This window comes from Numida meleagris, chromosome 4, assembly GCF_002078875.1.
Source record: "Numida meleagris isolate 19003 breed g44 Domestic line chromosome 4, NumMel1.0, whole genome shotgun sequence".
Taxonomy (NCBI): Eukaryota; Metazoa; Chordata; class Aves; order Galliformes; family Numididae; genus Numida; species Numida meleagris.
Window position 1 is genome coordinate 36,281,309 of NC_034412.1, and position 25,473 is coordinate 36,306,781.

At 40.3% G+C, this 25,473-nt stretch overlaps 1 protein-coding gene across 3 annotated transcripts in view; it reads right to left on the bottom strand.

Annotated features, from left to right (window-relative positions):
• Positions 1 to 25,473, bottom strand: part of SLC10A7 (solute carrier family 10 member 7) — a 152,141-nt gene that overhangs the window by 48,205 nt on the left and 78,463 nt on the right. For 2 of the 3 annotated variants that reach the window (XM_021395460.1, XM_021395462.1), the window contains one exon: positions 5,426 to 5,461. The exons of the other annotated variant lie outside the window; for it this stretch is intronic. In XM_021395460.1, the coding sequence (XP_021251135.1) occupies positions 5,426 to 5,461 (36 nt within the window). The remainder of the gene's footprint in view (positions 1 to 5,425; positions 5,462 to 25,473) is intronic. 3 annotated transcript variants of the gene reach the window in all.

A 25,473-nucleotide genomic window follows, 5' to 3' on the forward strand; every position in this document is an offset into this window, starting at 1 on the left:
GACTGGCATCTATTCTAATTTACCAAGCGTGTGAGAGAAAAAACGAGGTGTAGCATGTAGAAATCCAGTGTTGGCTTCTTTTGTTTTTGCTTTTTAAAGAAATGATAGCTACTTTTAATAAAAAGGTTTAATCTGAAATACTGTAGCACTTGGTGAAAACTTGAGAATTATCAACAACTTTTAAGACAGTGTTTTAATTTAAGGATGGTGAATACAGGGGAGCATTTTTAAAACTGCAATATTTCAATCAACATCTAGTTTCACTGATGTCATTACTCACCAGTTATTTTGTTTGTTTTTAATCCATACTTGGACTGAATTTTCTTCACTGACTACTCCCAATTTTCTAGTACTTACGGCTTCCCTACAACGCACCATAAAAAGAACTACTATAAAATCCAGAAACTTAAGAAGTTACCAGAAAACAAAACACCATTGAATAAATCAAGATATGAAGCAAGATGATAAAGCCTTAGGAAGATTGCATCTTGACACAAACATCATGGTAACTCCTTTGGTAAAACAGCAGACATGGGAGCAGTGTGTGACAGTTACATGGAGGTTTTTGCCAAATGTATTTTTGAAAACACGCATGAATTTTGCATCGGCTTTTTACCATTCCATGCTAACTGGTTTGCAGGCACATTTCTGAAGAAATTAATATCTAGAACATGTACTTACCTGTAACATTTTCTTTGATGGCTTTCAATAACAATTCATAGATTCACACACCTGGACTTCTGTTACTTTGATGGATATCTGACTGTGTTTCCAACAACAGAAGAGAGCACTTCTGTCAAGGCACTGGATCTCAATAGCAACGGCAACATTAAGTAGGCGGCAGAGCTGGGATACCATGCCATAAAATGCACAGCATCAGATTTGGCTCCAGCAAGTGTGCAGATTTTTATATATTTTGATAGCAAATACAAACAATGAAAGCATAAGCCTATGTGCCTTGGTACAGTTGCAAGTCCATGTGTTCAACCATGTCTCAGGATAGAGAGGGAGATTCTGTTCCAGAGCAACTGGAAAGAGCCAGACCCGTGCTCAGATGAGAAATGTCACATCCACTACAGTATCTATGTTCAGTCTGATTCCAGAGCAAATCCAATAAGAACAGACCTTTCTGAGGCATTAGGCTGCCCTCCATCTGGGTGAATCAAAAACATGAAATCTCTGAAGGAAAATAAATCCCCTTTCATACATATTTCCGCTTTTCATATCTACAAATACCATCTAAGGACGCGTATGTGTGATGATCACTAGAACTGCTGCAGAGTACAGTGTTTCTAAAATTCTATTTTTCAAATGAGACCTTATAACAATGTGCTGACAGCTAAAGGTTAATCAGAGAGATCACAGCAGTATTACCTCCACAACATGATGACATCTCTCATTTAATTGCTTATTAGTAACGCAAATGTGCCCAAATGCAGTACACAAATGCTTGCAGGTGGATAGGAATCAGTCCGTCTCAGTCACACTTCAGCGTGGACTGGCATTTCTTTCACCTGTATTCACGTAGAATTTAAGTCAGTAAGTCTGAGTGAAGAAATGCAGGGTTGAGGAGTGAAACCTGCAGCGTCAGACTTGGGTGAGGTCCTCTAACCTCAAGTTTCTGCTACTCTCCAGATAGTTTTTCACCTCCTAGAACAAGCATGATGCTCAGCCCTCAACATTTGCACAGAGAGGTGGCAGAATAGCTGGCTTTTTAAGCCACTGTCACGTTACAGTTCTAAGGACTGGGTAAAGTTTTTCCTTTGAAAGACAAGATACAAGGCGGGGAATGATATTACAATCACAAAAGGAAAGGATAGAACATAGAGAACAAGTCATGCATTAACTGAAGATGGACATTAATGTTTCATATCCAAACGATTAAGTTCCTCAGGAATTCCTTCATCAATTCACAAGCATCATTTATTGATTTAGTTATTTCCAAAAGCAAAATTTCTTCTGTATTACCATTCTAGTTTTTCAGAGGGTTCCGTTTGTCTGTCCGTCTGTCTCCAAAACACTTTTAACTTATTTCTGTGTTACCTCTGGTTTCAGCTTAAGATCTGACCCGACAAGAGGAAGACAGACAGCATCCTTCTCTGGATGCTTCGTTACACAGACTCCCAATATCATTAATGAAACAATGTAGAATGTTGCAAAGAAATGTGAACAGTGTAAACCTATGTTAACTTGAAACTGATGCATCTTACAGCACTTGGCTTCAGCACTTCTTCTCAGCATATATATGAACCTTAATCAATCATATATAGTTTATGGGACATTGCCCATTTATAACACCACTGCTGAGAATATAATATATTAATTGTTACTAACAAGAGTTAAGGTGAAAATGATGATATTTGCAGATTAACACATCTCGATGTCAAAATTCAATAGATTCTTATTAGGTGAAATGTTAATCAGAGGTATCCATGGAGACGGCCACGATTCTTTAAGCATTCTCAAACGGATACTGTCTGATAATTACATGCACAATACTTAAGGTTTCATCAAATCAATCATAATCTCTTAGAATGTTTTTTTTTTTTTTTTTTGGAGTAAGCTTTCTAACCCAAGTTTCACAGCAGAAGCACACTTTTCAGAAATGTAACAGACAATCTCACATTTAACGCCATTAATTGAAGATAAATTATTTGCATTTAATGCATTAAATACGATAAGCCTCGCATGTCTTTATCAATGCTGTTCAGACAACTTATATTTTCATTACCAGGCAATTAACAAACTGAACCGGCAGTACAGATCATTATGTTCTCTGGTGTACATGAGGCAAAATTTAAACCATAACCATGACCACAGGTTAAGCTATATAATAACAACAAGCTAACGGACAACAATTTATTTCATTTCTGGCAGCACTGAGCATATTTTATGCACTACAAATGGGGAGCCTTACAAATAGGACCGCTAATACGATTATAGCATTCAGATTATCATAGTACGACTCTGTGGAAGAATTAATGCCAAACAGCACCAAATTCATGAATTACAGCTGACTGAAGGCACTGAGTTCAAAGGACCCTCAATGTTATTCATCAGAAGACCAACCCAGCTACTTCTAAGGTAAATTGGAGTTTTATTCTGACATTTGAAAATTCCACTCTGTACTAAGCACTAAAACTTTGTTGCATGATTAAACTAAAGAACAGCACAGAAAGATAAACAAAATTACTAGTCAGTGTTTCTCACTGCACGCGAGATGCAGTACCACATGAAATGATCAAGCCGCAGGTTTGAAGCATACAAACTACGTGCATGATGCCACTACACATTGAGGAGATCAGATGTACCAAGGAAATTCAAAGGAAAACCGGAGCAGTTCACAACAACTAAAGGGTTTGACAGTCCAAACCACAGGCTGCCAAGGTACAGGAAGAGTACAGCAGGGCATGCACATTTAGTTTGCTGTCCCAAATACCTGCTGCTGGATGACTGAACAGTCAGAGAAGACCTCATCTTGGAGAGATGTGCACATGGCATGATCTGAATGGCTGCTCTTCGTGTGTCAATTCCTCAGCAAAGATATCAAGGAATTTTAGATGTTTACATACTCCTAAAGGAGTCCTTAAGTTTTGGGCTTTGTGACAAAGGCTGCAGCTTTTGCAGCTCTCCCATCCCCAGAATACTTTACTACTCTGCTGAAAAAGTAGCTCACCTATTCATCTTTTCCTAAAAGAACAGCTCCAAGTTCTGTTACAAACAGCAGAACAATGAACGTGGATTTTACAAACTTCTTATACAATCATCTCCAGGGCTAGTAGGAGGAATAGAAGTATATGCTTTGCCTTCTGGTTCTTGCACCCACAGAATTTTACTACCTCTACTGAGAAGTAACAGTGACACCTGCAATTTATGGGACACAGTATTTTGTTATCTGTCCATAAAGTCACAGAAGGAAAGACTTAATCTTGCCTGGAAAGTCAGGCAGATCACTCGTTAACATTTCAATTTCTGCAAGAAAAATAGCCCAAAGTTTGGCTACATAGAGTACCATAACTCAGGGGGGTTTAGCAAGGTGAAAGTTATCAGGGAGCTAAAGAGCTGAAACTTCAGTCACTTCGAAACAAAGGCATAGGTTTCCAGATTAGTGCTTGCCTGGCAAATACATGTTCCATACAGAAGGGAAGACGAGAAGAAAATAGAGAAGCAGTTGACCTGAAATCAATTTATTTGAAGCAAGAACAACAAAACACCCATTCTTCTAGGAGCAATTATATTTCTCAATCTAAAGTAAGTATATGGTTGCAAGTATACGAGGAAAGCTCTGCTAGTGTATATTGATACACATGATACAGTCAAAGAAGTTCTTGGGTAAACATAGCTATGCCAAATAAATGACAATTTGCTATATTAAAATAAACTACTATAAAAGAGAAATCTTCCTGTGCAGCTTTACTGAGACAGTAGCTGATGTTATAACCACTCGCACACTACTATTTCTTCCAGTCCAGAAGTTTACACTGCTATATATGCATATCGTACATCTGCTGCTTAAGCATCCCTGCTACAAACAACATGCTACTTACAAATTGGTTCAGACTAAGTCCACGCTTACTCCACTTTCCAGGGTGCTGGATTACATATTGTATAATTATTAAGATAAACAGAAAACACAAGTTATACTTCTGAAATCCCTGATGTGCTTCAGGCTATTTCCCTTTCGCAAAGCCAAAACTTGCACTAAAACAGCAAGTCCTCCACACACACCAGGACTTACAAACACGGGACTTATCAAAGAACTGTTATCTGTCTGTTAAAGTTTCTAATTCTGTACTCACTAATATCCATTACCATTCTGAAGATAAAACTTCATCCCCACCCTTTTCTTCTGCCGTACACTGTGAAGAACCAAGGCCCTGACTGAAGACAACTAGCAACTGAGACAGTCTCAAACTAACAAGAATGAAGTGGCATCACCTCACTGACGTACAGAGACTCCAGTAATGTATCTGTTTTTGATATCATTAACATTTACCACAAAAATGCCCATGAGCTTAGTTGCCTAAGAGTGCAGCTTTATCTCAACAGTGCTCTCTCCAACTGGCCTGTCATCCACTTCGTATCATTACAAGGTTTTCCAGCTTCTGCACATGAAAGCTCTCCAAGCGATCTCCTAACCAGATGACCACCCTATATGGAAAGCCTTTGCTTCAGACTCAGCTTGACTAATAGCATATGATTTTGTGATGCTGCAACAACAACAGGTTTTGTTCCTTCCAGAATGAAGTGCAGCAAACGTTTGCATTCATTGTGACACACTTCTGAGGTTCTAATGGAAGGCAGTTTATTTCAAATATCAACCAGAAAAATCTCCCGTTATTTAAGCACTGTTATATCACCCAAATTTCTATCTTAAGTATACATATTACCCATTAAAACAACGCCTTAAGATCAAAATACTTACAAAAAGCAGAAGCAGAAGTGGAGTTATAACAATGCCCTGGAAGAAAAAAAAATAGATTTATCCATTAGTCAGGGAAGCAGAATACTCACTGTACTTTGATACATGGAAACACACAAATGGCATTCGACACCATGAAAATTAAGTGACAGTAAGTTTAACTGCACTCTTCAATGTACTTTTTTTTAGCAATTGTACACCAACCGTTTTAGGAACTATACCCAGTGCAAAGGTTTTTGTTTTGGTTTTTTAACTCTAGCTTTCCCCATTTTGGACCTAAGCTCCTTTAATCCAGAAAACCTGATAGATGCAAATACAATTATCTTTATAACTTTATATAACAAATACATTTCTCTACAAAAAAAGCTCTCTTTAAAAACATATTAAAGCCCTCCCCTCATTGAGCTGTATCTTGACTCCAGTAAGCCACTCCTCCTTGGGATCAATTCCCATGCTACTCAATCCCAGGTCTTCATCTAAGCAAAAGCCACATATCAACTGTGATGAGTGAGGTGTCGTGACTGCGTAATGTACACTGATATTCCCCAAGGAAATGAGCTGAGATCTCAAAACTCACTTCACTTGATTAGACTTCATGTCTCACTAGTAGAAGACAAGTCTTTCATCTAATTTAATCACACAGGACCACCTCAGCTTTCCACATCCCCCTGGCAGATGCAAGCAAAAGCATTTTTTGTCTTCGCTGACAAGGAACAAGTTTAAAGCTGATGATTGGACAAAACAGAGGGTTTTAAGTTTCATGAGACCAATTCTTAAAACGAGTTGTTTGGGTTGGGAGTTAACATGACATGCTTCAGTTTCATGGCTGCAAAGAGCAATTCCCCATCATCCTTCCATCTCACTTCAATATTTTATTATTGCTCAATAAAATTATTTTATCATTTAATGCACGTTAGTTCACAGAGCTTGCTCAGAACTTCTCTAAGACTGTTCTTCATCCAAACATTTCTCAAGAATAATTCCTTCCACTATTCACAAACTTCATAGTTTAAAGAACAGAAGTCCAAAACTTTCTTATGTGCCTCTCTAGGGATGCTTATTTTCTGGTTTTTTTTTAATTGTTTCTTTTTTTTTTTTTCCTTTTTTTTTTTTTTTTTTGCTCCACGTTAAAGATAATCAACCAAAAAGGCAGCTTTTCATTTTTAACACCCCTTTATTAAATATTTTGGAAGCTAATGTAAAGAAAAACCTTATTCAATTAGTGTTCTATTTGTTTTCTGGGTCCATGACAAGACACTGCTCCAACGAAACACAGCAAATGAACACCATGAGGACAGAGCAGGCAACAGATAAGCTGCACAACTTGAAGGCACAGCAGAATTTTAGAGTATATTTTGAAATAAATACTGTATGCCATATCTGGCTGCCCCACAGCCCAGCTATCTATAATCATTTATCTTTTTGCAAATGTCACAGCTGAGATAGATCGCAAAAAACAAGATAGATCAAGAAAGACAGGAAGCAGTATGAATTGCTTTAGGGAGTCACTTATTGTTTACAGGGAGACTAAAATACAGATACAGTCATAAATAAATATAGGTGTTCAAGTACGTCAGCTGTATAGGAGGAAAAAAATGTTGAGAAAGGGGTGGAGGCAGTAAGAGCTGAATTTGTGAACAGCAGCATCTGCAATGCTTAGACAGAAGAAATGACAGCAAAATCTGTATGAAGTGGATGCAGCAGTCACTTCATAGAATGAGCAGTAACTGTGAAAAACTGCTAATACCAGAGCCAGACTTCTTCCCTTTTCCCCATGGGCAATTACATTGCACAGCTCAAAAAGTACCAAGTGCCTGAGTAGTCCCTAAGCACCCTGAAATTTCGAGATAGCAGAACACCATTACAACAGGTTTCCAAGTTCAGACCCTTCTGGGCAGGAGCAAAGAGGAGCACAAATCACAGAATCATAGAATCACCAAGGTTGGAAAAGACCTCCAAGATCATCCAGTCCAACCGTGTGCCTATCACCAATATTTCCCACTAAACCACGTCCCTCAGTACAACATCTAAACGTTCCTTGAACACCTCCAGGGACAGTGACTACGCCACCTTCCCGGGCAGCCTGTTCCAGCACCTGAGCACTCTTTCAGAGATCAGAGAAGCATTATTTCCTAACGTCCAACCTGACACAAGTTGAGGCCATTCCCTCTAGTCCTATCACTAGTTACACAGAAGATACCCACCTCACTACAACCTCCCTTCAGGTAGTTGTAGAGAGCACTAAGGTCTCTCCTGAGCCTCCTCTTCTCCAGACTAAATAATCCCAGCTCCCTCAGCCACTCCTCATAAGGCCTGTGCTCCAGATCCCTCACCGGCTTCACTGCCCTTCTCTGAACATGCTCCAGGGCCTCCACATCTTCCCGGTAGTGAGGGGCCCAAACCTGAACACAGTACTCAAGGTGTGGCCTCACCAGAGCTGAGTACAGAGGGATGATCACTTCCTCGCTCCTGCTGGCAACACAGTTTCTGATACAAGCCAGGATGCCACTGGCCTTGCAGGCCATCTGGGCACACTGCTGGCTCATGTTCAGCCAAGCATTGACCAACACCCCCAGGTCCATTTCTTCCACACAGCCTTCCAGCCACTCTGCCCCAAGCCTGTAGCATTCCCTGGGGTTGCTGTGGCCCAAGTGCAGGACCCGGCACTCGGTCTTGTAGAACTTCATCCCACTGGCCTCAGTCCAGCAATCCAGCCTGTCCAGATCAAGCAGGAACAGGAGGTGATACACCAGAAGCGTGCTGTGCTCCAAACAAGCATTGAGCACACTGCCAGCAGGTAACTACAGCCATCTTTCCCCTAAACCTGAAGGAACCTCACTGATTCAGCACAAGCAGCCACTGCATGCTTCATGCCTCAGTGCACTGCACAAAAATGCAGAGGTAAAAAGAAAAGAAAAGAAGAGCAAAAGAACCCTCTGTGTTCTCTAGCTGATGGATAAAGACAGCATCCTTCCTCCTTAAGATAGGACCTGTGACTTTGTATATATTTGCTTCAGGAGCTTTGAGATATTAACAGAATGGACAACAGCCACTGCAAGTTCAAAGCGTGTAATGTCATAAACAAAGCATTACCTCTGTGACAGTAATGCTTCCTCATAACTCTCTAAGTGGAGGAGAGGAGAATCCCTATACACACCATAGATTCCTGACCGTGGTTGTTGAGAATCTAGTTTTCAAAAGGTCAGTTCTTGCAATTCTGCACAAAGTTTTGCTCTTAAACCCGGAGATCTGAATAAGCAGAAGCAAGTTTCCTGTTGTCTCACCACAGAAAGGATCTACAAGGTTGAACTTGTTGATTTGCAACATGCAGGCAATTCTCGGGGAAGATAAACAATCGCCTGGCAGAAGAGACACATTCATTTTAAAAAATAGATGCTGTTGCTGAATCAGATTAATTTGATGTTAATGTTTTATTTTGATACCAAGCGCTAGTTGGAAAAAACAGGGACTACATTAACACCAAGGATTTTTTTCCAGTCAGTAGCACTGCGGTGACTGTAGCGGCTTCTGGGTGCAAGCAAAGCAAGATTTGTTAGGAGAGTGAAGGCTATCAGGCTGACCAGGAGATGGGAAAGAACAGACAAACTATGTAGGTAGAGCTCATCGAGGTGGGGTATGAAAACACTTGATGTGCTTTTATGCGCAAAAGCCATTCTATTTAGGTTTCTATTCCAGATTTGAAGAAGGGTTTACATGACTAAGGTGTATCTCACAAAAGGTATTACCTTTCCCTGCACACACTGCCTTACTCCAGCTCATTGCCTTTCCATCAGAAATGTGCTCTTCTACACGCTCTTAAGCATCGTGTGATGCAGCTCAGCTCACACCTACTGAAGAAGAATGTACAGAGCATGTTCAACCTAAAGCCAATCAACAGAAGTTAATGACGACTACTTTCATTTCTAAGGCAAAAACAGAGTGTTATTCCCTCTGAAGGAGAGGAGGAAGATCACGATTACCTGATCCCATTCTGCTCATGCGAGCAAATACAAGGACAATGGGTTCTGTGGCACATGCTGCAGTTACCTCTGAAGGAAAAAAGGAAAAAAGGAAACAAAAAAGCAAAAATAAATCTATATAAGTCTATGGTTTTAAAATGTTTTGACTATTAACACCATAAGACAGAAAAAGTATCTAAATTGGACTACTCCTTCCCCTGCTTTGCTTTCCAGGCAAGTGCTGTCAGATAGTGTATGGAGATAAACAGACTGGAGATTAGCACTTCCAGCAGAAGCTGAGCATCTGCCCTTGAGAATGCAAGGTCATTACACGGTTTTAGCATCTTCAAAGTTCGGGTGGAGTGTTAAGCTTTCTGACTGCTGCCCACAATGGAGTCGAAGTTGTAAAGTGACTGCCGTTTGCTATCAGCAGAAAACTTTCAAGAAATCCATTTACACCTCTGATGTGAAAGACTGACTGAATATATTTCAACGATTTCAGTGAAAAAGGAAAGAAAAAATCTCAGCCTGACCCGAGACACTGATACAAAACAGGAGTCAGAATAGCCACAGTAGATACCTGTAAATACACTTCATAGCAAGTATCATGAAACATGTCTTGATGTTGAATTCTCTTAAGAGACTTTAAATACACACGTGTCTGTGTGCATGCATGTGCACGTGCCCTTTAGCAGGAAGGAGGGACGCAGAGATGCATTTCATCACTATTTGCCCTGTATAGATAAAATATGCTAAGAAGTTGTTTAGAGCTCTTGTTCAGTATAGCACTGCTGCAGAGCAGATACTAAAAGGTGTTTTCTTCTCCCAGAGAATATGTAAAATCAATACATGTAATGGCTGCCAAATTGGAAAGCAAAAGGAAATAGCATGATGGATTGGCATCCATGATGGCAAATCATTAAGAAAGAAATTATGCAAATAGTAAGAGCAAGGTAGGCACAGATCCAAAGGGACACATGGCAGAAGACAAGTAAGGATTATTGTAATGAGGCATGAAATATACGTGAACTTTCCTTCCTCTCCTTTGCTCACACATTTCCATGCAATTTTTCTTCATTCTCCCAGGTCAGCAGTGTGACACGCATGTGGCAATTAGTAAGTCAGAAAATGAACAAACAAAAAAGCAACCTTTAACCAAAACAGCCTCTGGCTTGTCTTAAGAAATAGGGCTAGACAGCACAGAATAAATGTATGTTTTCTGAAATCAATTATCATATGCTAAAAAGGTACCTCAGAGCAGCGGACAAAAGGAGCAGAAGAGTAAACAGCATTAAGTTATAAGCTGATAAAGGTCAGTAAAAATTGGCAGGACAGCGCTGCGATTACTACTGATACGGTAACGTGTTAGAAAACTGGCTATGAACTCCGGAAAAACAGGAATAAATGACAATTGAAACAACCTACATCTGTGTATAACAGCTTCTTGTTTGTTCCCTCGCCACTCCGCGTCAGCAGCACTTTTTGGAAAAGAAAGGTCGGGTCCACACATACCCTACTGCCCAATGAAAGACCCTCTCTATAGCTTTTCCGTTTACAGCATGAGAGATGGGCTTTACCTTGAAACTTTACTTACATTTCTTGTTGTGCTATTTGTTCTCTTGGTCTTGTGTTTGGATATAACACTCCAAGCCAACTCCATCTATCTGAACAAAAGGAGTGCAAGCCTTCCCCCTGCCCTCACCACTTACTGAAGGCACAGCTCCACAATCCCACACCGGGACACAATGCCTGTATAAGACATTGCTCATTGGACAGGATGTTACATTACATACTCTCTTTGCTCAACTGATTTAAAATGTAGTCCCACACCGATCTATTCTGCGCTCACTGTAGTTTCAGACGTTACATAAAAGTTGACACCTACTGCTGAAACAAGGTTTTCATATACCTGGAAAAAACAGCCAAAAGTTTCAGAAGAAAGCTGCCTTCACCCTTCTTCCACACACTCCCACTTATCTGGAATGACACAGAGCCTCTTGGCGTACACCACAGAAAAAGTTAAAAACCTTCCTGCTAAATAAACTCTGGTCACAAATCAGAAAAGCGAAAACAACAACAAAAGCAACTAGAAGTCAGGTTGGGACAGCCTGTGCAAGCCCTTGTGAAACCACCGTTTCATGCTGAATGGGGTTGTAACAGAAAGATGTTGCACAGGCAACTAAGTACTTTGCACGTCAATTTTTGACTATTAAAACATTTCAATATGATTTCAAGCCTGTAACTGAAATAATTTGGAAAACATTTCAACACATTATTATATAGACTAAGTGACTGCAAATGCCCATGTGAGATAGTCTTTTTCTGGATTCTTTAAACAGCTTTTAATATTTGTCTAAGCATGGCCATAAAAACTGTGCTGCTCATTTGTTTCTCCTTAAAGACAATACTGAAGATGACAAATTTTTGTTGAATTAGACACTGAACTAGATCTCTTAATTTCCACGCTAAAACACATGTTCCCCCTCTTTCAAACTAAACGTCCATATAAATGACATATATATACACTAGTTTTTATCACTTGCCATTTCAGAGATCGAGTTAGAACTGCACTATCTGTTGTGCTTCTAATTTCAGTCATTGCCCTCCAATACAACTCCAGCGTTCTTGTGCTGGTCCCCCATGGGCATCACAGAGGCTTCTGACGCCAAATAATCAGTTGTCTTACATTTTCCAATTTTATTATTTTCAAAGTTAAGTTGCAGAAGGCTGTCTTTTAAAAGTCCCCTACTGCACATCCCTTCCTTGTCAGCTGCTCCAAGGGTGTTATTGGATCTGAGCAGGTTTATAAAATCACAGGACTTCAGAGTGAAATTTTTAATTTAGCTTTTTATTGTAGTGTTTTATATCAAATGATTGATCTGAATGCAGCGTGGGAAGAACAAAGGCTTTATGAATTGATGTTTTTTAGGACACCAGATACACCCATTCTCCCCACAATAAATAATATGAAAATAAAGAAGTATATTGAAATAAGCAAAAGAAAAGCATAAAGTTAAATTCACGCATTTTGTTAAATTCACACTCTGCAGCACTACAGCAGTAAATTACAAGTCAGAATTAAAAATACGATTTTGTAAAACCTTAAGTCAACTGTAATTGTAAATACGTACCACAACAATAGCTGCAACTCACCACATTACCCAAATAAAGGATTTTCATAACAAAACCACGACATTAGAAATGCTGTGTCAAATGGCTCTCCCTTTATCAAAGGGACAAAATAAACAATATTTCATATCACCTATGAGATTGTGTAGTGCTTTGTGAATTGTTCCAGACGTTGCACCATCTTTGTTCTGTTGTGACAACTCAGTGTCCTCTACTATAAGAAGGGAAGCTTGAAAAAAGTTATAGTATTAAAAAGCACACCAGCAACAGACAAGTGTGGAATACAAAAGCATTTTCACAGTTAATGAGAATTACTAATTGCAAGTGTTCCCTTAAAAACATCTTATTCAACTATGAAATCAAAATGGAATCAAAAGGCATTAAAGCAGCCAGAATTCAGTACTTCCAGAGCAATAAAACCTGGAAAGAAACAGTGATCTCAAATATCAGCATAGCATCACTGCAGCTGTCACAAATTAAGTTTAACAAAAAAAACAAAAGGAGAAGTTTTTCTTTTTTCTCCATTAAGTTTGAAGGGTCAGGTTCCAGCACAGGGTCGAGAGTTAAGCGAAGAGTATGAGGAGTATTTCAGAAAGGTAGAACTCCATATAGTTATAGTTTGCCTGGCTTCCCAGCAGAGGGCATCTTCAACACATGAGAAATTTTTTCCTTAGCCAGCAATAATGCAGCAAAGACCCTGAAGTTTTAAAGTAACTATAAAAACTTCCTTGGGCTTTGAAGATGCTACTGGAATAGCATCCAGAACGATGCACAAAATACAAAGAAATCTGAATCCGAGTTGGAAACGAGCGCTTCCATAAAATATGAAATCTCACAGCCTATGCTAGCAATAGCAACACTGTAACAGGAACAGAACTGAGTTAGACAGGAGCTGTCTGGCCAACAGCACCTCTGATGAGCAGAGCATGCAGCTGGCGAAACTGCTCGTGGCTGCCCTTCCCTTCAGCTGCAGCATCCCTCCCACTACTGCACATGACAAAAGGAGGTCATGGAGGGCCTTCAAGCACCTCTCTGGAACAGGAGCGAGCCAGTTGCCTGCTCAAACGTGTAGCACCTTCCTGCAGCTTCCTGTCGGCTCTCTCCAGCACAAGGCATCAGGGCAGGTGTCCCACTGGCATCTTCAGTACATTCAGTGACACTGCCAAGCCTGGAGCTCCAGCTGTTTCCCATTTCCTCTTCGCTCACCCTTGCTGACCATCAGTCCTGGCCTCAACACTTTCTCCCTCTCCTTTACATCCCACTCCACCACGAATCTTATGAATTTCCTCACATGCACAATACTTTTCCCCAGCTCCAGCTCAGTAGTTGCTATCTGTTCCTATTCACCTTTATTTCTTATGCAGTGTCAGAATTGAAGACCATTACTTGTAGCATGGGAACAGAATTTTTGTTTCCACGAAATGGTCTTTTCCTAGAGGAGGCATAAAAGGAAGAAAGGGACTCTTCTCAACCAGCCACACCTGTGCATTTTCCGATCTACCTCCTTTCCTTTGCAAAATTCATTTTGACACTATTCTGTTCTCTCTCCTGTGCCAGGAGGCTCCCAACTCACCTGGCGCAGTCTTAGTGGGACTGAGGAGGAAAGCAATGCAGCCTCAAGGATTAGGATGCCTGGATGTTCAAGCATGCAAACTAAGGACAGAAGAAACTTACCATTTATTTGGGGTTTAAGTTAAGTGCAATGTATGCTAGTGCAGTGTTAAGAACACATTACAATTTCTCCTTTGCTTTGTGCACAGAAAATAGAAATGCACTAACATACAGTTTGAATAAAAGTTGTTTTTCCATTTAATATTAAGGTGTGTATATTAAGGATTACAGATGACCCCCCAATTTCTCCTGTATTTGGAGATACCTAGATTAACCATCAGATCTTAATTTTAGTTAATAAGATAACATTAATAGCAAAACACACCAGACTCAGCATCCAACCAGCTACCACCACACCATTTCACAACATGAAAGGATGGCACGCTAGATGGCGCTGTGGGACCTTCCAGAAGGAAGAACTTCCTTCTAAAAGAGAAGTTACACTATCAAATTAGCTATCTAATCGATTCCATTTTTGAAACACGCTGAGGAATATTAAGTTACAACCACGACAAAACAGAACTTCAGAAAGTAAAGGAATGTACTAAACAAGCATTGTTCTGATTGATACTACTTTTTGGAGTAGTTACATGCCCCTTTTTCCACTGGAATGGTTTTTTCACGTGCTCCCAAAACCAGAGAAAGCATGTTTTCGTATGCCAGCCTCCCTCTCCCAACCTCTTTTTTTCCAAATGCTCCTTTGACATGTAAAACAAAACTGAAGAAGTGATATCCCAAGTCAGAGATCAGATATGGAGCAAGGTTCCCACCAGCCTTTTCTGATCTTCCCCATGAGCTACACCTAACTGCTCTCGAGTACTCAGTATTTTATTCTGGGAATGTATAAAGAAATGTTTTAGCACAATCAGCTTTGAATTAACTTTTCCTGCTGTGGTAATCAGTTGCATGAAAGAAAACAAAAGTGTAAAGGAGAAGTTACCGAAACCCATAAGAAAAGCTGTGACGAAAGCGGACAAATGCTACAGAAAGAAGCAGTCATCAAAACTGATGGTATTTCTTACTTCCAATAGACTCTCTTGTAACCGAAAACTATTTAAATAGAACAGCACCTGCATGAACACACCATCGGTATTTGAACCAGAGCACGCTTTATGATAGTTGACATACATACTTAGTTTACTTAAACTATCTCCCTCATTTTTCTTAAAGCCAAGAACCTCAAACAGGGCAAGTATAAAACACTGCACAAATCCTCTATGACACACGGAAGAGAAACTTTATATAATGAACACGATTATTGTGCCAATAAAAACCTGCAAGCATTCACTTGCTGATCAGTAGTAGTGAAACACTTAACTGGCAATGCAAAGGTCACTTAGGGACTTCAAATTCAGAAATATCACTTAAAAATCTACAGATAAAGTGCTGGATTAATATTCACTCACCCACACGGTGGGTTTGTTCTGTGGTAGCAAAGAAACAAGATATCACCCCTCCTCTACAATCAAACCAACAGCACAGTCTGGAAATACAGATACAGATAGATTAGACAGCTCATGCTTGTTTTGTCAGGAAAATTTCTCATCAGCAAAGGTGCTAACTACATTCTAAGGTAAGAAATACCCTCCAAATTCCTTTGAGATAAATGGTGCTTAGGACCCTTCAGGATCATTTTCAAGTCTGCTGGAAAATTAAGCCAATAATAATTAGTGCATGACCGAGCTCACTCGTGTATTCTTTTTGTTTTCTTTAGTAGCTGAAATCGTTTTAGTAAAACGTATGACAAAGCTCGTTCAATCTCTTTACCCTTATTATTCCCAGATACGATTTCCTTTCAGAACAGAGCATTTCAAAAGCATTAAGCCAAAGCCAAGAAAAATGCACACACGTGTGCATGCACACACGTATACACAAACACATAAAACCCAGCCCCCAATATGGTAATGTATATTGCTTGTGTTCTTGTGCTGCCTGCCTGGCCCCAAGTCATCAATAATGAATAGAAATGTACAGCTACAGCAGTAGCCTGTGTCGTGGGCTTGTCGAGGATTTCTGAAAAGGAACAAAAACACAGGTTTGCTATTTGATTGCATCTTCTTTTGCAAACACGGGACAGAGAAAAACGGGTATTTCAAAAGGGGAGATATGATTGACCCTTTTCATAATAATTGATGGTTTCTTCCACCATACAGAATTGAAAATGATTTGCTTGAAATGCAACCAGTATTCTCCTAGGCCAGCAAATTCAACAAGAACGTTGATTTTGAGCACAGGGAGGGGAAGTTCTTTCTATTCTAAGATAATGAATACATACTGAAGAGGAGTCAAATAGCATGGTTTACATAGAGGGAGGAAAAAAATGGCTTTGTTTTCTAAGAACCCATCAAGTTCAGCTTCAGATAAAACCCTTACTGAAGAAAGTTAATGCATGTAAACATATCCACAGAGGCAATGAAAACAACAGCCTTACTAAAGAACATGCGGATCTTAATAAATTAGTTAGATAGTATTTAGAAAGGATACGGTTACTTTATCTATTATTTCTTTTATGTTCCCACATACATTTCTATAGACAGTGTGAGCATAGTCTTGCGGATGTGATTATGTGACACTGTACGACCGCACCGCCTGGCATGCCACCAAGCCCTGCCCCAGGCTGCGTACGCAGTGCATTACAAATGTCTTCAGGACAAACACAAAGTAAACCCAGTAGCAACCCCAAATCTTTTTTGCTTTCTACATCTACATAAATTCCAGAGTAAGTCTGGCGCTGTATTTTCAAAACATAGACTTCCACGGTAACTTCTGTAGCAGGCGAGTCATTAGTCAGACTCCAATTTGGAAGATACGACCAAGGATGCTTCTTTTCAGGAAGCCCACAACTAAATCATTCGTATAAGAAATGAAAGCACGCACTTTCACATGCAAACCAAAAGCAAGACATCTCAATTCAAATAATGCTGTCATGCCACTTTTTCAGAAGCAAACAGCAAACAAAAGCACATGATTTAAAAACAAGTGAAGAAAATCTTCACAAAGCAGCAATCAGTAACACACTACTCCACGTACTGACCCAATGTTACACTGTGATAACCATTTTTAAAGGGCAGAATAGGTTATTATAGTATTCAGCCAAACTGTGCATAAATTGCTGAACATTCACAGGTTGAATATGTTATCAGTGACTGAATATGAAAAAAGGAACATAAAGTACCTTTTTTGGCAGTTGATAAAATAACTGCCTCAAACATCACAAATCACTACAGCGCACTAAGGATAAAAAGCCCCAAACCGCAGAGAAGTGGTTGTTCAGATTAACTGAGTGCAAGCAAAAATTATTTAGTTACAAAAGAAACTTTATTCTGTTTACAAATTATTTCATAGCGATTCTTTCTCAGTTTTAACTCCAAACATGCCTCAGCGTGACTAGACAGATTATTATCCATTTCCTCAATTCTAATCAAGCTGTAAGAAATGCTTCTTTTCTCCCAGTGACAGGTTTCTATGATTCTGTATGCGCTCAGCTCCTCTCTTGCCCATTGTTCAAACACAGAGTTAAGAGCACAATACTTCTCCATTTTTTTGCATCTTTGTGCATTGTTTTGGACATCCTTAGAGAGCACAATCTGTACAACGCGCATTTTAAATGCTCAATATGCACATTAGCAACAAGAAAACGTAGCTTTTTGCACACCTGCAGTAGGGTGGGTCAAAACCCATATTCTTGTTATCAGTGCCATACAGTCTCAGGATATCTTGCAATTTTCTTTTTAATCATCTGCTTCAAAGGTATCCATTTTTAAATGCTATTCACTACATACAGATGCGGATCTCACAGTCAAGACAAAAATAATTGAAGTATTTGTTCAATTACATGCTAAGTCGGAAGTCACAGATGACACACTTGGTCAAGGTGTTGCTTATGGCAGCCCGCCCCTCAACCCAATGCTCTAAATTTCTCATCTCACTGCCTTAAAAAGTGACCCTGCTTTGAAGCATGCAGGAAAATGGTTGAATATATGACTCCATCACTTCCAAAGGGCTCTATCTGCACTGACCTTGCACTGACAGGTCCAGAGAAAATTCATCTCCCCAGGTCCGTGTTGGTGGGCTCCAGTGCCATCTCCCTTGCAAACAGAGAGGAGTGCTGCACAGGCAGGCTCCAGGCTGCCTACCTCACACTAGCACAGAGAGAGATACCAGTGTGATGCTGAGCAAAGCAACAATCAAGAGGCCCACAAACGTGCAATGAGGGTTTTGTGGGTGTCCTCTGCCAAAGGTGGCACGCCACTGTTCACCTGGGAATGGTGATATCTGCACACACTGGGTGTATGGGAACAGGTAAGACATAGAAAACTAAGTACTTCGGGTAGAGGCAGCCCAAAGAACTGGAAAACAGAAAAAATAAAAGGAGGGGAGGGTAGTGAAGGGGGGTTAAGGGTAAACAAAAACTTGGCTTTGTACTTCAATTTCCTCTATGGGTTCCACTGCTGAAACTTGCCGTTAAAAGGAGCCTGCTTTTCCCGACTGATACAAACACTGGTTTTGCATTTAAATCATCTGCCCTGAAATGAAGATCTTTGATTCTGTAACATAACAGAGTATTTCCAGAGGGGGAAAATGTTTCTGAAAACAAAACACTCCTCATCTAGCAGAGACTGCACAGGCAGGGAAGGGAGATAGCATGTGAGAGCAGTACCAAATAAAGACAAAGTATTTCCTTCACAGCCCCCACAAGAAAGGCTTTTTGATTTGTGCTCCCAAGGGCTCAAATGGCAAGACAGTATTAACTCGGAAGGTGTTTCTTGTATTAGAAGAGGTAAAACGAGGGAACAATGAGAAGAGGTTATCCAAGACCTCTATCTTCCCCTTCTAAGGGCACGAGTCCTCAGCCTGCACTGTAGCTCTGTGCTCCCTCCCCAGGCTTTGCCCAGACTCTTCCCAAAGAACGACCGCAAGGCTGGAAGTTCACACTATGACATAAGATCATCTGTGGACTTAAACTTCCAAAGACCCCCATCCTCTGTATCCAGGATAATTCTCTTGCAAGTAGAATGCATTCCTTGTAAGAGCAAAATCCCTTGTAATTAATCACTTAAATGACACGCCACACACATTCAGAAAACCTCGTTAGCTGAAGGGACAACATGGATCCTTAAGGCTTTTAATTTTTACTGAGGACTTCCAGGCTTTTCTAAGCAACTAGAGATTTGCTTTTGCCTATGCTTGTGATTAACACCTTTCATGAAGTGCTTCATCTTGCAAGCGGCAGACAGTACTCTCCACAGAGCTCATGGAACGAGTAATTCCCCACTATCTCCACCCTGAATATGCGAATTTGAATATGCGAATTGCTGATAGAGTTGCAACTCTTAACGCATCCTAAGATTAGTAACTGACCTGATTTTCAAAGTAATTTTCAGGTGTCTCAATTGGTCAAACAGAAATCAAGATATGCAAAGACATGTTAGTGTTACACATCATTGTGAATTACCAGCTGAAACAATTTCACAATTAAAGAAAAATAGTAGCTCATGATCCAGCTCAGTACGAGCTGTTAATAACCAGTAGTTACCCATCGTAAAGCAGCTTTAGCCGCCATCTTATGGAAAGGTTAAACAGCCCCATGCTGGTGTTCAATACAGATCCAGCTCCTGGCTGGCTGAGCATGCACAGTGTGTCTCAGAGAGGGGATCCTGACCCGCTGTTTCAGGTATCATCAGTTCGTTAGCAACCTTTTTTGTTATAAGTGCAATGTCAGTGCGAAAAAGACCCCACTTCCTATTTTTTCCCTGAAGTTTTGCAGCATACTCACACAGGTGGCAGAACAAAAAAAAAATAGCTGCTTCAGTTATTTACAATTGCACGTAACTGTTTCTTACATCTCCAAAGCAATTACATCTCTAAGGCAGTAGGTAAGGCAGGCTTGCATAATCCCACAGTGGTAAATTAAGGCCCCGTTACTAAAAAGCAACAATGTTGACAACATCCTGATTTCGAGATCCACCACCGAAGAGATCAGCCTCTCATCCCAAGAGCAGAAACAACCATCCTGTAGATTAGACGCAGCAATAACTTGCGCTGTGTGTTCCAGTATCAGCACTGTAAGTGACCTGCCAGCCATCTAACATCTCTAGAAGTTTAACCTCCCTGTTCTACAAAAGGTACAGAGAGAAGAGCAGCTTCAGGATCCCTAAGTGTGCAAGCATTCCCAGGGAGCAGTTTGCCAGATGCCTGCCAGCACATTCCACACACACAAAAATTGTATGCTATAAATCTGCTGAGTTACTTTTGATACACCTCCTACAGGAGAGCTTTTTTAATGTAAATATTGTATTTAAATTAGCATTTCTGCTTTGTCTACAATCAAAAGCCTCCGACATCACAAATCACAGCAACCAGGTGGCCTAGCAACCTAGACAGACAGACAGAGGAAGTTCAGTCAGTCAGTAATAAAAAGCTGTGGCTGTCTGGCTTCGGGGAGAAGAAAATTGCTTGGATGATCACTTCAGTACTCTACTAGGTGATGCACTATTTTATTCTTTCTGATAGCTGCAGTTTAAAAGAACTCAAAACAGGAAAATGTACATGTAAAGGCTGAGCAAAGATGTGGACTGAAGCTTGATTTTGTTTGGTTTCAAATTCACACTTTTGATAGAGCCTAGGGAGCCAGAGACAAAAAAGGAAACTGTCCCCGAGCGCCTGACAGTATCAAAAGTGGAAACAGCTGCTGAAGTTACCAGCTACTTGTACAGTGGTTTTCAGAGCAAAGGGCTGCACTGTGCAGGACAGCCTTTGTAACCCGAGCAGGTGTCGCTGCACAGTGTACCTGCCAACAAAGCAAGCCGTGTTTATTAACTGCAACACGTGGTTACAATTAATCTTACCATGATTCACCACTACACAGGAAAACGCAGTTTCGTTCTCATCACCTGCAATTTCATGGTAATTTGAATTGCCTGCTTACTATATATACCCAAGCCTAAAGGTGCTGAGCATTTACAGCTGCTCCTGGAAAAAAAAAAGAGACATTCTGCACTCCAAAGGAAAAAACACAACAGGGTTTTATTATTTCTTTTTAAAAAAAAGAGGCAGCATGGGGGCTGATAATTCTCCATACTTTTATTTATATCTAAGCAGTTACAGTGCTATACCGTATGCTATTTAAAAGCTTTAAATTCTTCTGTCAGCGTGACGGGCCTTTCTCTTCCCCAAGCTCTCTCCTTTCCGTCTGTCTCCGTCATCTTTTCTTTTTCAAAATCATTTCCAGAAAGACCAAGTATAATCCTCTTGAGGGCTTGCTTCCAAGCATACCTTGCAATGGAACCTATACCCAGCAGACAGTTGAGGCTCTCCCCATTTTTTTTTGTCATAGGTATTTCTTCAAAGAACTCTTACTTACTGATGAGATCAAGCAATGCCTTCTAGCTTCATTACTAAAAGAACGAACTCCCAGTGTTATCTTATCTTCAGTGACTCCCAGCTACATGCTCAGACCCGGAGCTGGGATGACAATCAGCAAATAAATCTGATTTGGTCGTTCACCCAGCCAGCACAGAGCACTGAGAGGAGCACTTCCACATCTGACAAGTAATCACTGTCTTAAATACCGCACATGTACATCCCCCTGAAGCTGATGGCCCATCTGCAGAATACTTATTACTAGAAGCAATAACCATTTGGCTAAGCGACTATTCTCTTCCAAGGGTAATAGCATCTGCTTACGTAAAGGGATATTTTTGGCACATTCTCAAGGTCTTCGTTCTTCTGCCCTGCTGCCAGAACTCTGATCAGGTATGCAAGGCACCTACAGCACTCCCGCATACTCCAGGTAATTAGCCCTTCCACTAATGAGAGAGCATCTCACCAAGCTGCAGATGGGCAGGGCGCTGCTTGTTCCTTAATCCTCAGGTTTCCTTTGCGCATCTCTTAAGGAACTGACGGAGCGCTGCTCACCTTAAACCACTCTTTCAATGCACACCATTTAGAGCTTTCTAAATAAAATCATTTCTGAGCATTTTGCTGGGAGCTGAGTTTAAAGACATGAATTATCGATGTTTCAGCTAAAACATATCCCTGATATTTCCTTCTTCTTCTAACAGTTGAGAAAATAAAACATTCCTAAAGTGTTTCCCTGTGACCATCTTCACATGCCTCTCTGCTTGAAAAATTGATCACCTCAGATAAAAACTAATTTACGCCCATGGTTTATTAAGACAAGAAACTCTCGTTTGAAGAGAAAAAAGCTGCAGTGAGTGTCCATGCTCTGACAAATGGCAAAAAGCATAGCTGATTTAACAAATGAGTGCTCAATCAATGGTGCACTGAGGCACATGACAAAGGGAAGTCAAAACCCATTACATTCAAGAACCTCCTTTAAATTCCACTTCAGTGCACTGACCCTGTTGCTCAATGCTAAAGACTTTACAAGGTTTTCGGAAACATTTAGAAGAGCTTTTGTTTTGGCATTCACTCAGCTGCACCTCACAATTAACACTGCCAGGCTCCTTTCTAATCAATTATTCATCACGATTACTAGCATATCTTTTGAGCGCCTTAACTTCACATCAGAAGTGTGCGAGGGATGACACATGCATGTGTACTTTACAGAATAAAAGGCAGACTCTAAGCAGGTTTTAACGCTAAATGAGTACAAGGCTAAAAGAAGCGAAATCAACACTTTTAGTCAAAGTTGAGCTTCAGGCGAGCTGCAGGCAGTGCACAGCATGAGAGAATTTGGCTCCAGAAAGTGCCCATGTGTTGACAGCTGAATAAGAGTTTGAAGGCTTAATGGTAAGAAATGTTCCGTCAACGATAATGTTACACGTTACTTACTCACTTCGCTACTCATCTTCTGCAGCCTTGACAGCTAATGACGCAAAATCCATTCCACATGAGTTCTACTATTAGCTATACTAACATGCTTTATTATGATTACCATGGCTAATACTTTTCCCAGTCCAACAAAACAGAAGAAAATTTTCAAGGTATAACTATAAGGCACAACAGTGATGAGAAATTAAGGAGCCAGAAAAATCTGAAAGCCTGCTCAAACTAAGAAAAAATATGAATTAACTTGAGCATATTTCCACAAATCTGTTAGTATATGTACAGGATAAATTTATGTCATGGTCCAACCTTCTCTCTCACATACTGTGTGATGCCAGGGGAAAGATATCTGTACCTTTTAACATTAAGGTACATAGCTTAAACATATAGGTTAGGAGCCCGGGCTTTCCATTTGAGCACCATCAGAAATCTAACTCGGACAAGTGAGAGGGTTTAAATGCTTCTCCCGACACCACACTGACCATCTCTATTATGAAGGTTCCAATCCTAGTTCCTATACATCTGTTTTACCTGGGTCATAACAAGCAGCCAACTAGAACCCTAAACAGTAGTCGACTAGTGAGTGACATACAGGATTCTGCAAGATCTAGATTGACTAGGGCTTGTGTGTGTTCTATGGCATCACTGGTAGCTTTACGCAACACATACGCAGATCTCGGGAGAAGTGTGAATCTGGTCTAATTGCCTATAATTTCTGATTTTTCTAAACAGAACAGCATGGGAAAAGTTTAAAGGAAAAAACAAAAAAAAGAGAAATAATAAAATTTCTAAAAGGAATCAGAAGTAGGGCCGTAACTATTCAAGTGCCAACAGTGCTACTAGAGCAGAACTCAGGTGCCTGAAACTCACTGAACTTGTATTCTATAATATCTCACGGGCTTTAAGTGCAAGCAAGTCTGTGGCTACCTAATAACATGTTAGCAGAATAAAAAAGGGACCTGATATCCCTCTGTTCTGCATGCCCCCAGCTGCCACTGTCTGAGTTCAGAAGAGCACCGTCATGTTTACTTTCCACACACAGTGATGAGCAATTTCTGATCAGGGCGTTTACCAAAGGATGGATATTGTGTTCTGCTACCTGTTTTTTACGTGACAGAACCAATAACTACACTTCAGCAGCAGCTGAAGCAAAAGCCAGGAACGCCTGGGAACAGCAGCCACAGATCCAAGCACTTCAAAGTTAAGTGAAATTATACTCATCGCACCCAGCCGCTGCTCCTTTGATTATTAAGGATTATCAAGCCACTTGGATTTCATGCGTAAAAACTGCTACTTGGTTCGCTACAGGACAGAGAGAGGTGCCTGGAAGCAATTGGAAAGGCAAAAAAAAAAAAAGAAAAAGTGGCTTGGGAATGAAACTCCCATTGAAACCACATTAGGGATCTTTACATGTTTTGCTTGCAGCAACTTTGCAGAGCATACAGAAAATTACTAATGCATGCTTGAAATGACAACTGTATTTCAAAACTACTGTTCATTTTCTCACATGCTATAAGTATCAAAAAAAGTTTCTATCCTCATATATGAAGAAGTATGCTCGAAATCTTGCCAGCTAAAGAACATACAGTCATCAGAGCAGTATTACTGTCCCCAAACCAACCACAAAGAGATTGAAATAATCTCTGCAAAAGCCAGCACATAACAGAATCTAACTGTTTGATACTTCAGAAACAGGGGTAAACAATTAAAAGACAAACCCAACCCTTGAATTACCACTCAGGACTCTCATCATTCATATACAGCTATGGGTAAAGCAAATGAACACATGTTTCACTGTTGTGATGTTCCAGCCTTAAAATTATCATTCTAAGGACGATGGTTTAGTGGGCAACATTGGTGGTAGGTGGTTTACTAGATGATCTTAGAGGTCTTTTCCAACATTAATGATTCTACGACTCTAAATCTACAGATTCCAGTGGATTTAGAATGGGCCAAAACGTGAATGGCAGAGCAATGAAAGGAGCCCTGCCAGATTCTTTTCAATCACCACTTGCATCATGACTGGGACAGTTTTTAAGACGTCCCTTGTTGTTGTTAAACTTGCAATGATTTCACAGGGTTTGGTTACTGAGAAAAGACTATTTTAAGCAGAAACGGAACATTTGGCTATCTCCCAGCAAAAAGGGTGCCACTCCAGCTGAAGTACAGCCTGCATCCGGGAGACTTCCTTTACTACCCAGATTTGTCCAAATCACTCAGAAGTAGCACTGAGCAATAGTATTACCTTTGTGTGAATTATCACAGCTTTTTTTCAAAGAGAAGATGATCACTTAGAGTTATATGCAAATTCCACATTCATTCATGAATCTTCACAGCAATACATGAAAATACAGGATTGTCATTAATGTAAATTACGGCAATGCAATTAACATACGTTACTGCAACTGAGTATATGATATCTTAGACAAAAAAAAAAGAACAAGACAATAAAAATCCTCAAAGCACTATCAGTACTCTATGTAGCATCCAAGGCCCGAACACAAACCCGGGCTCTGCAATGGCGAGCAGCAAACTGACAGCCCTTTTGAACTGCTGCGTGCC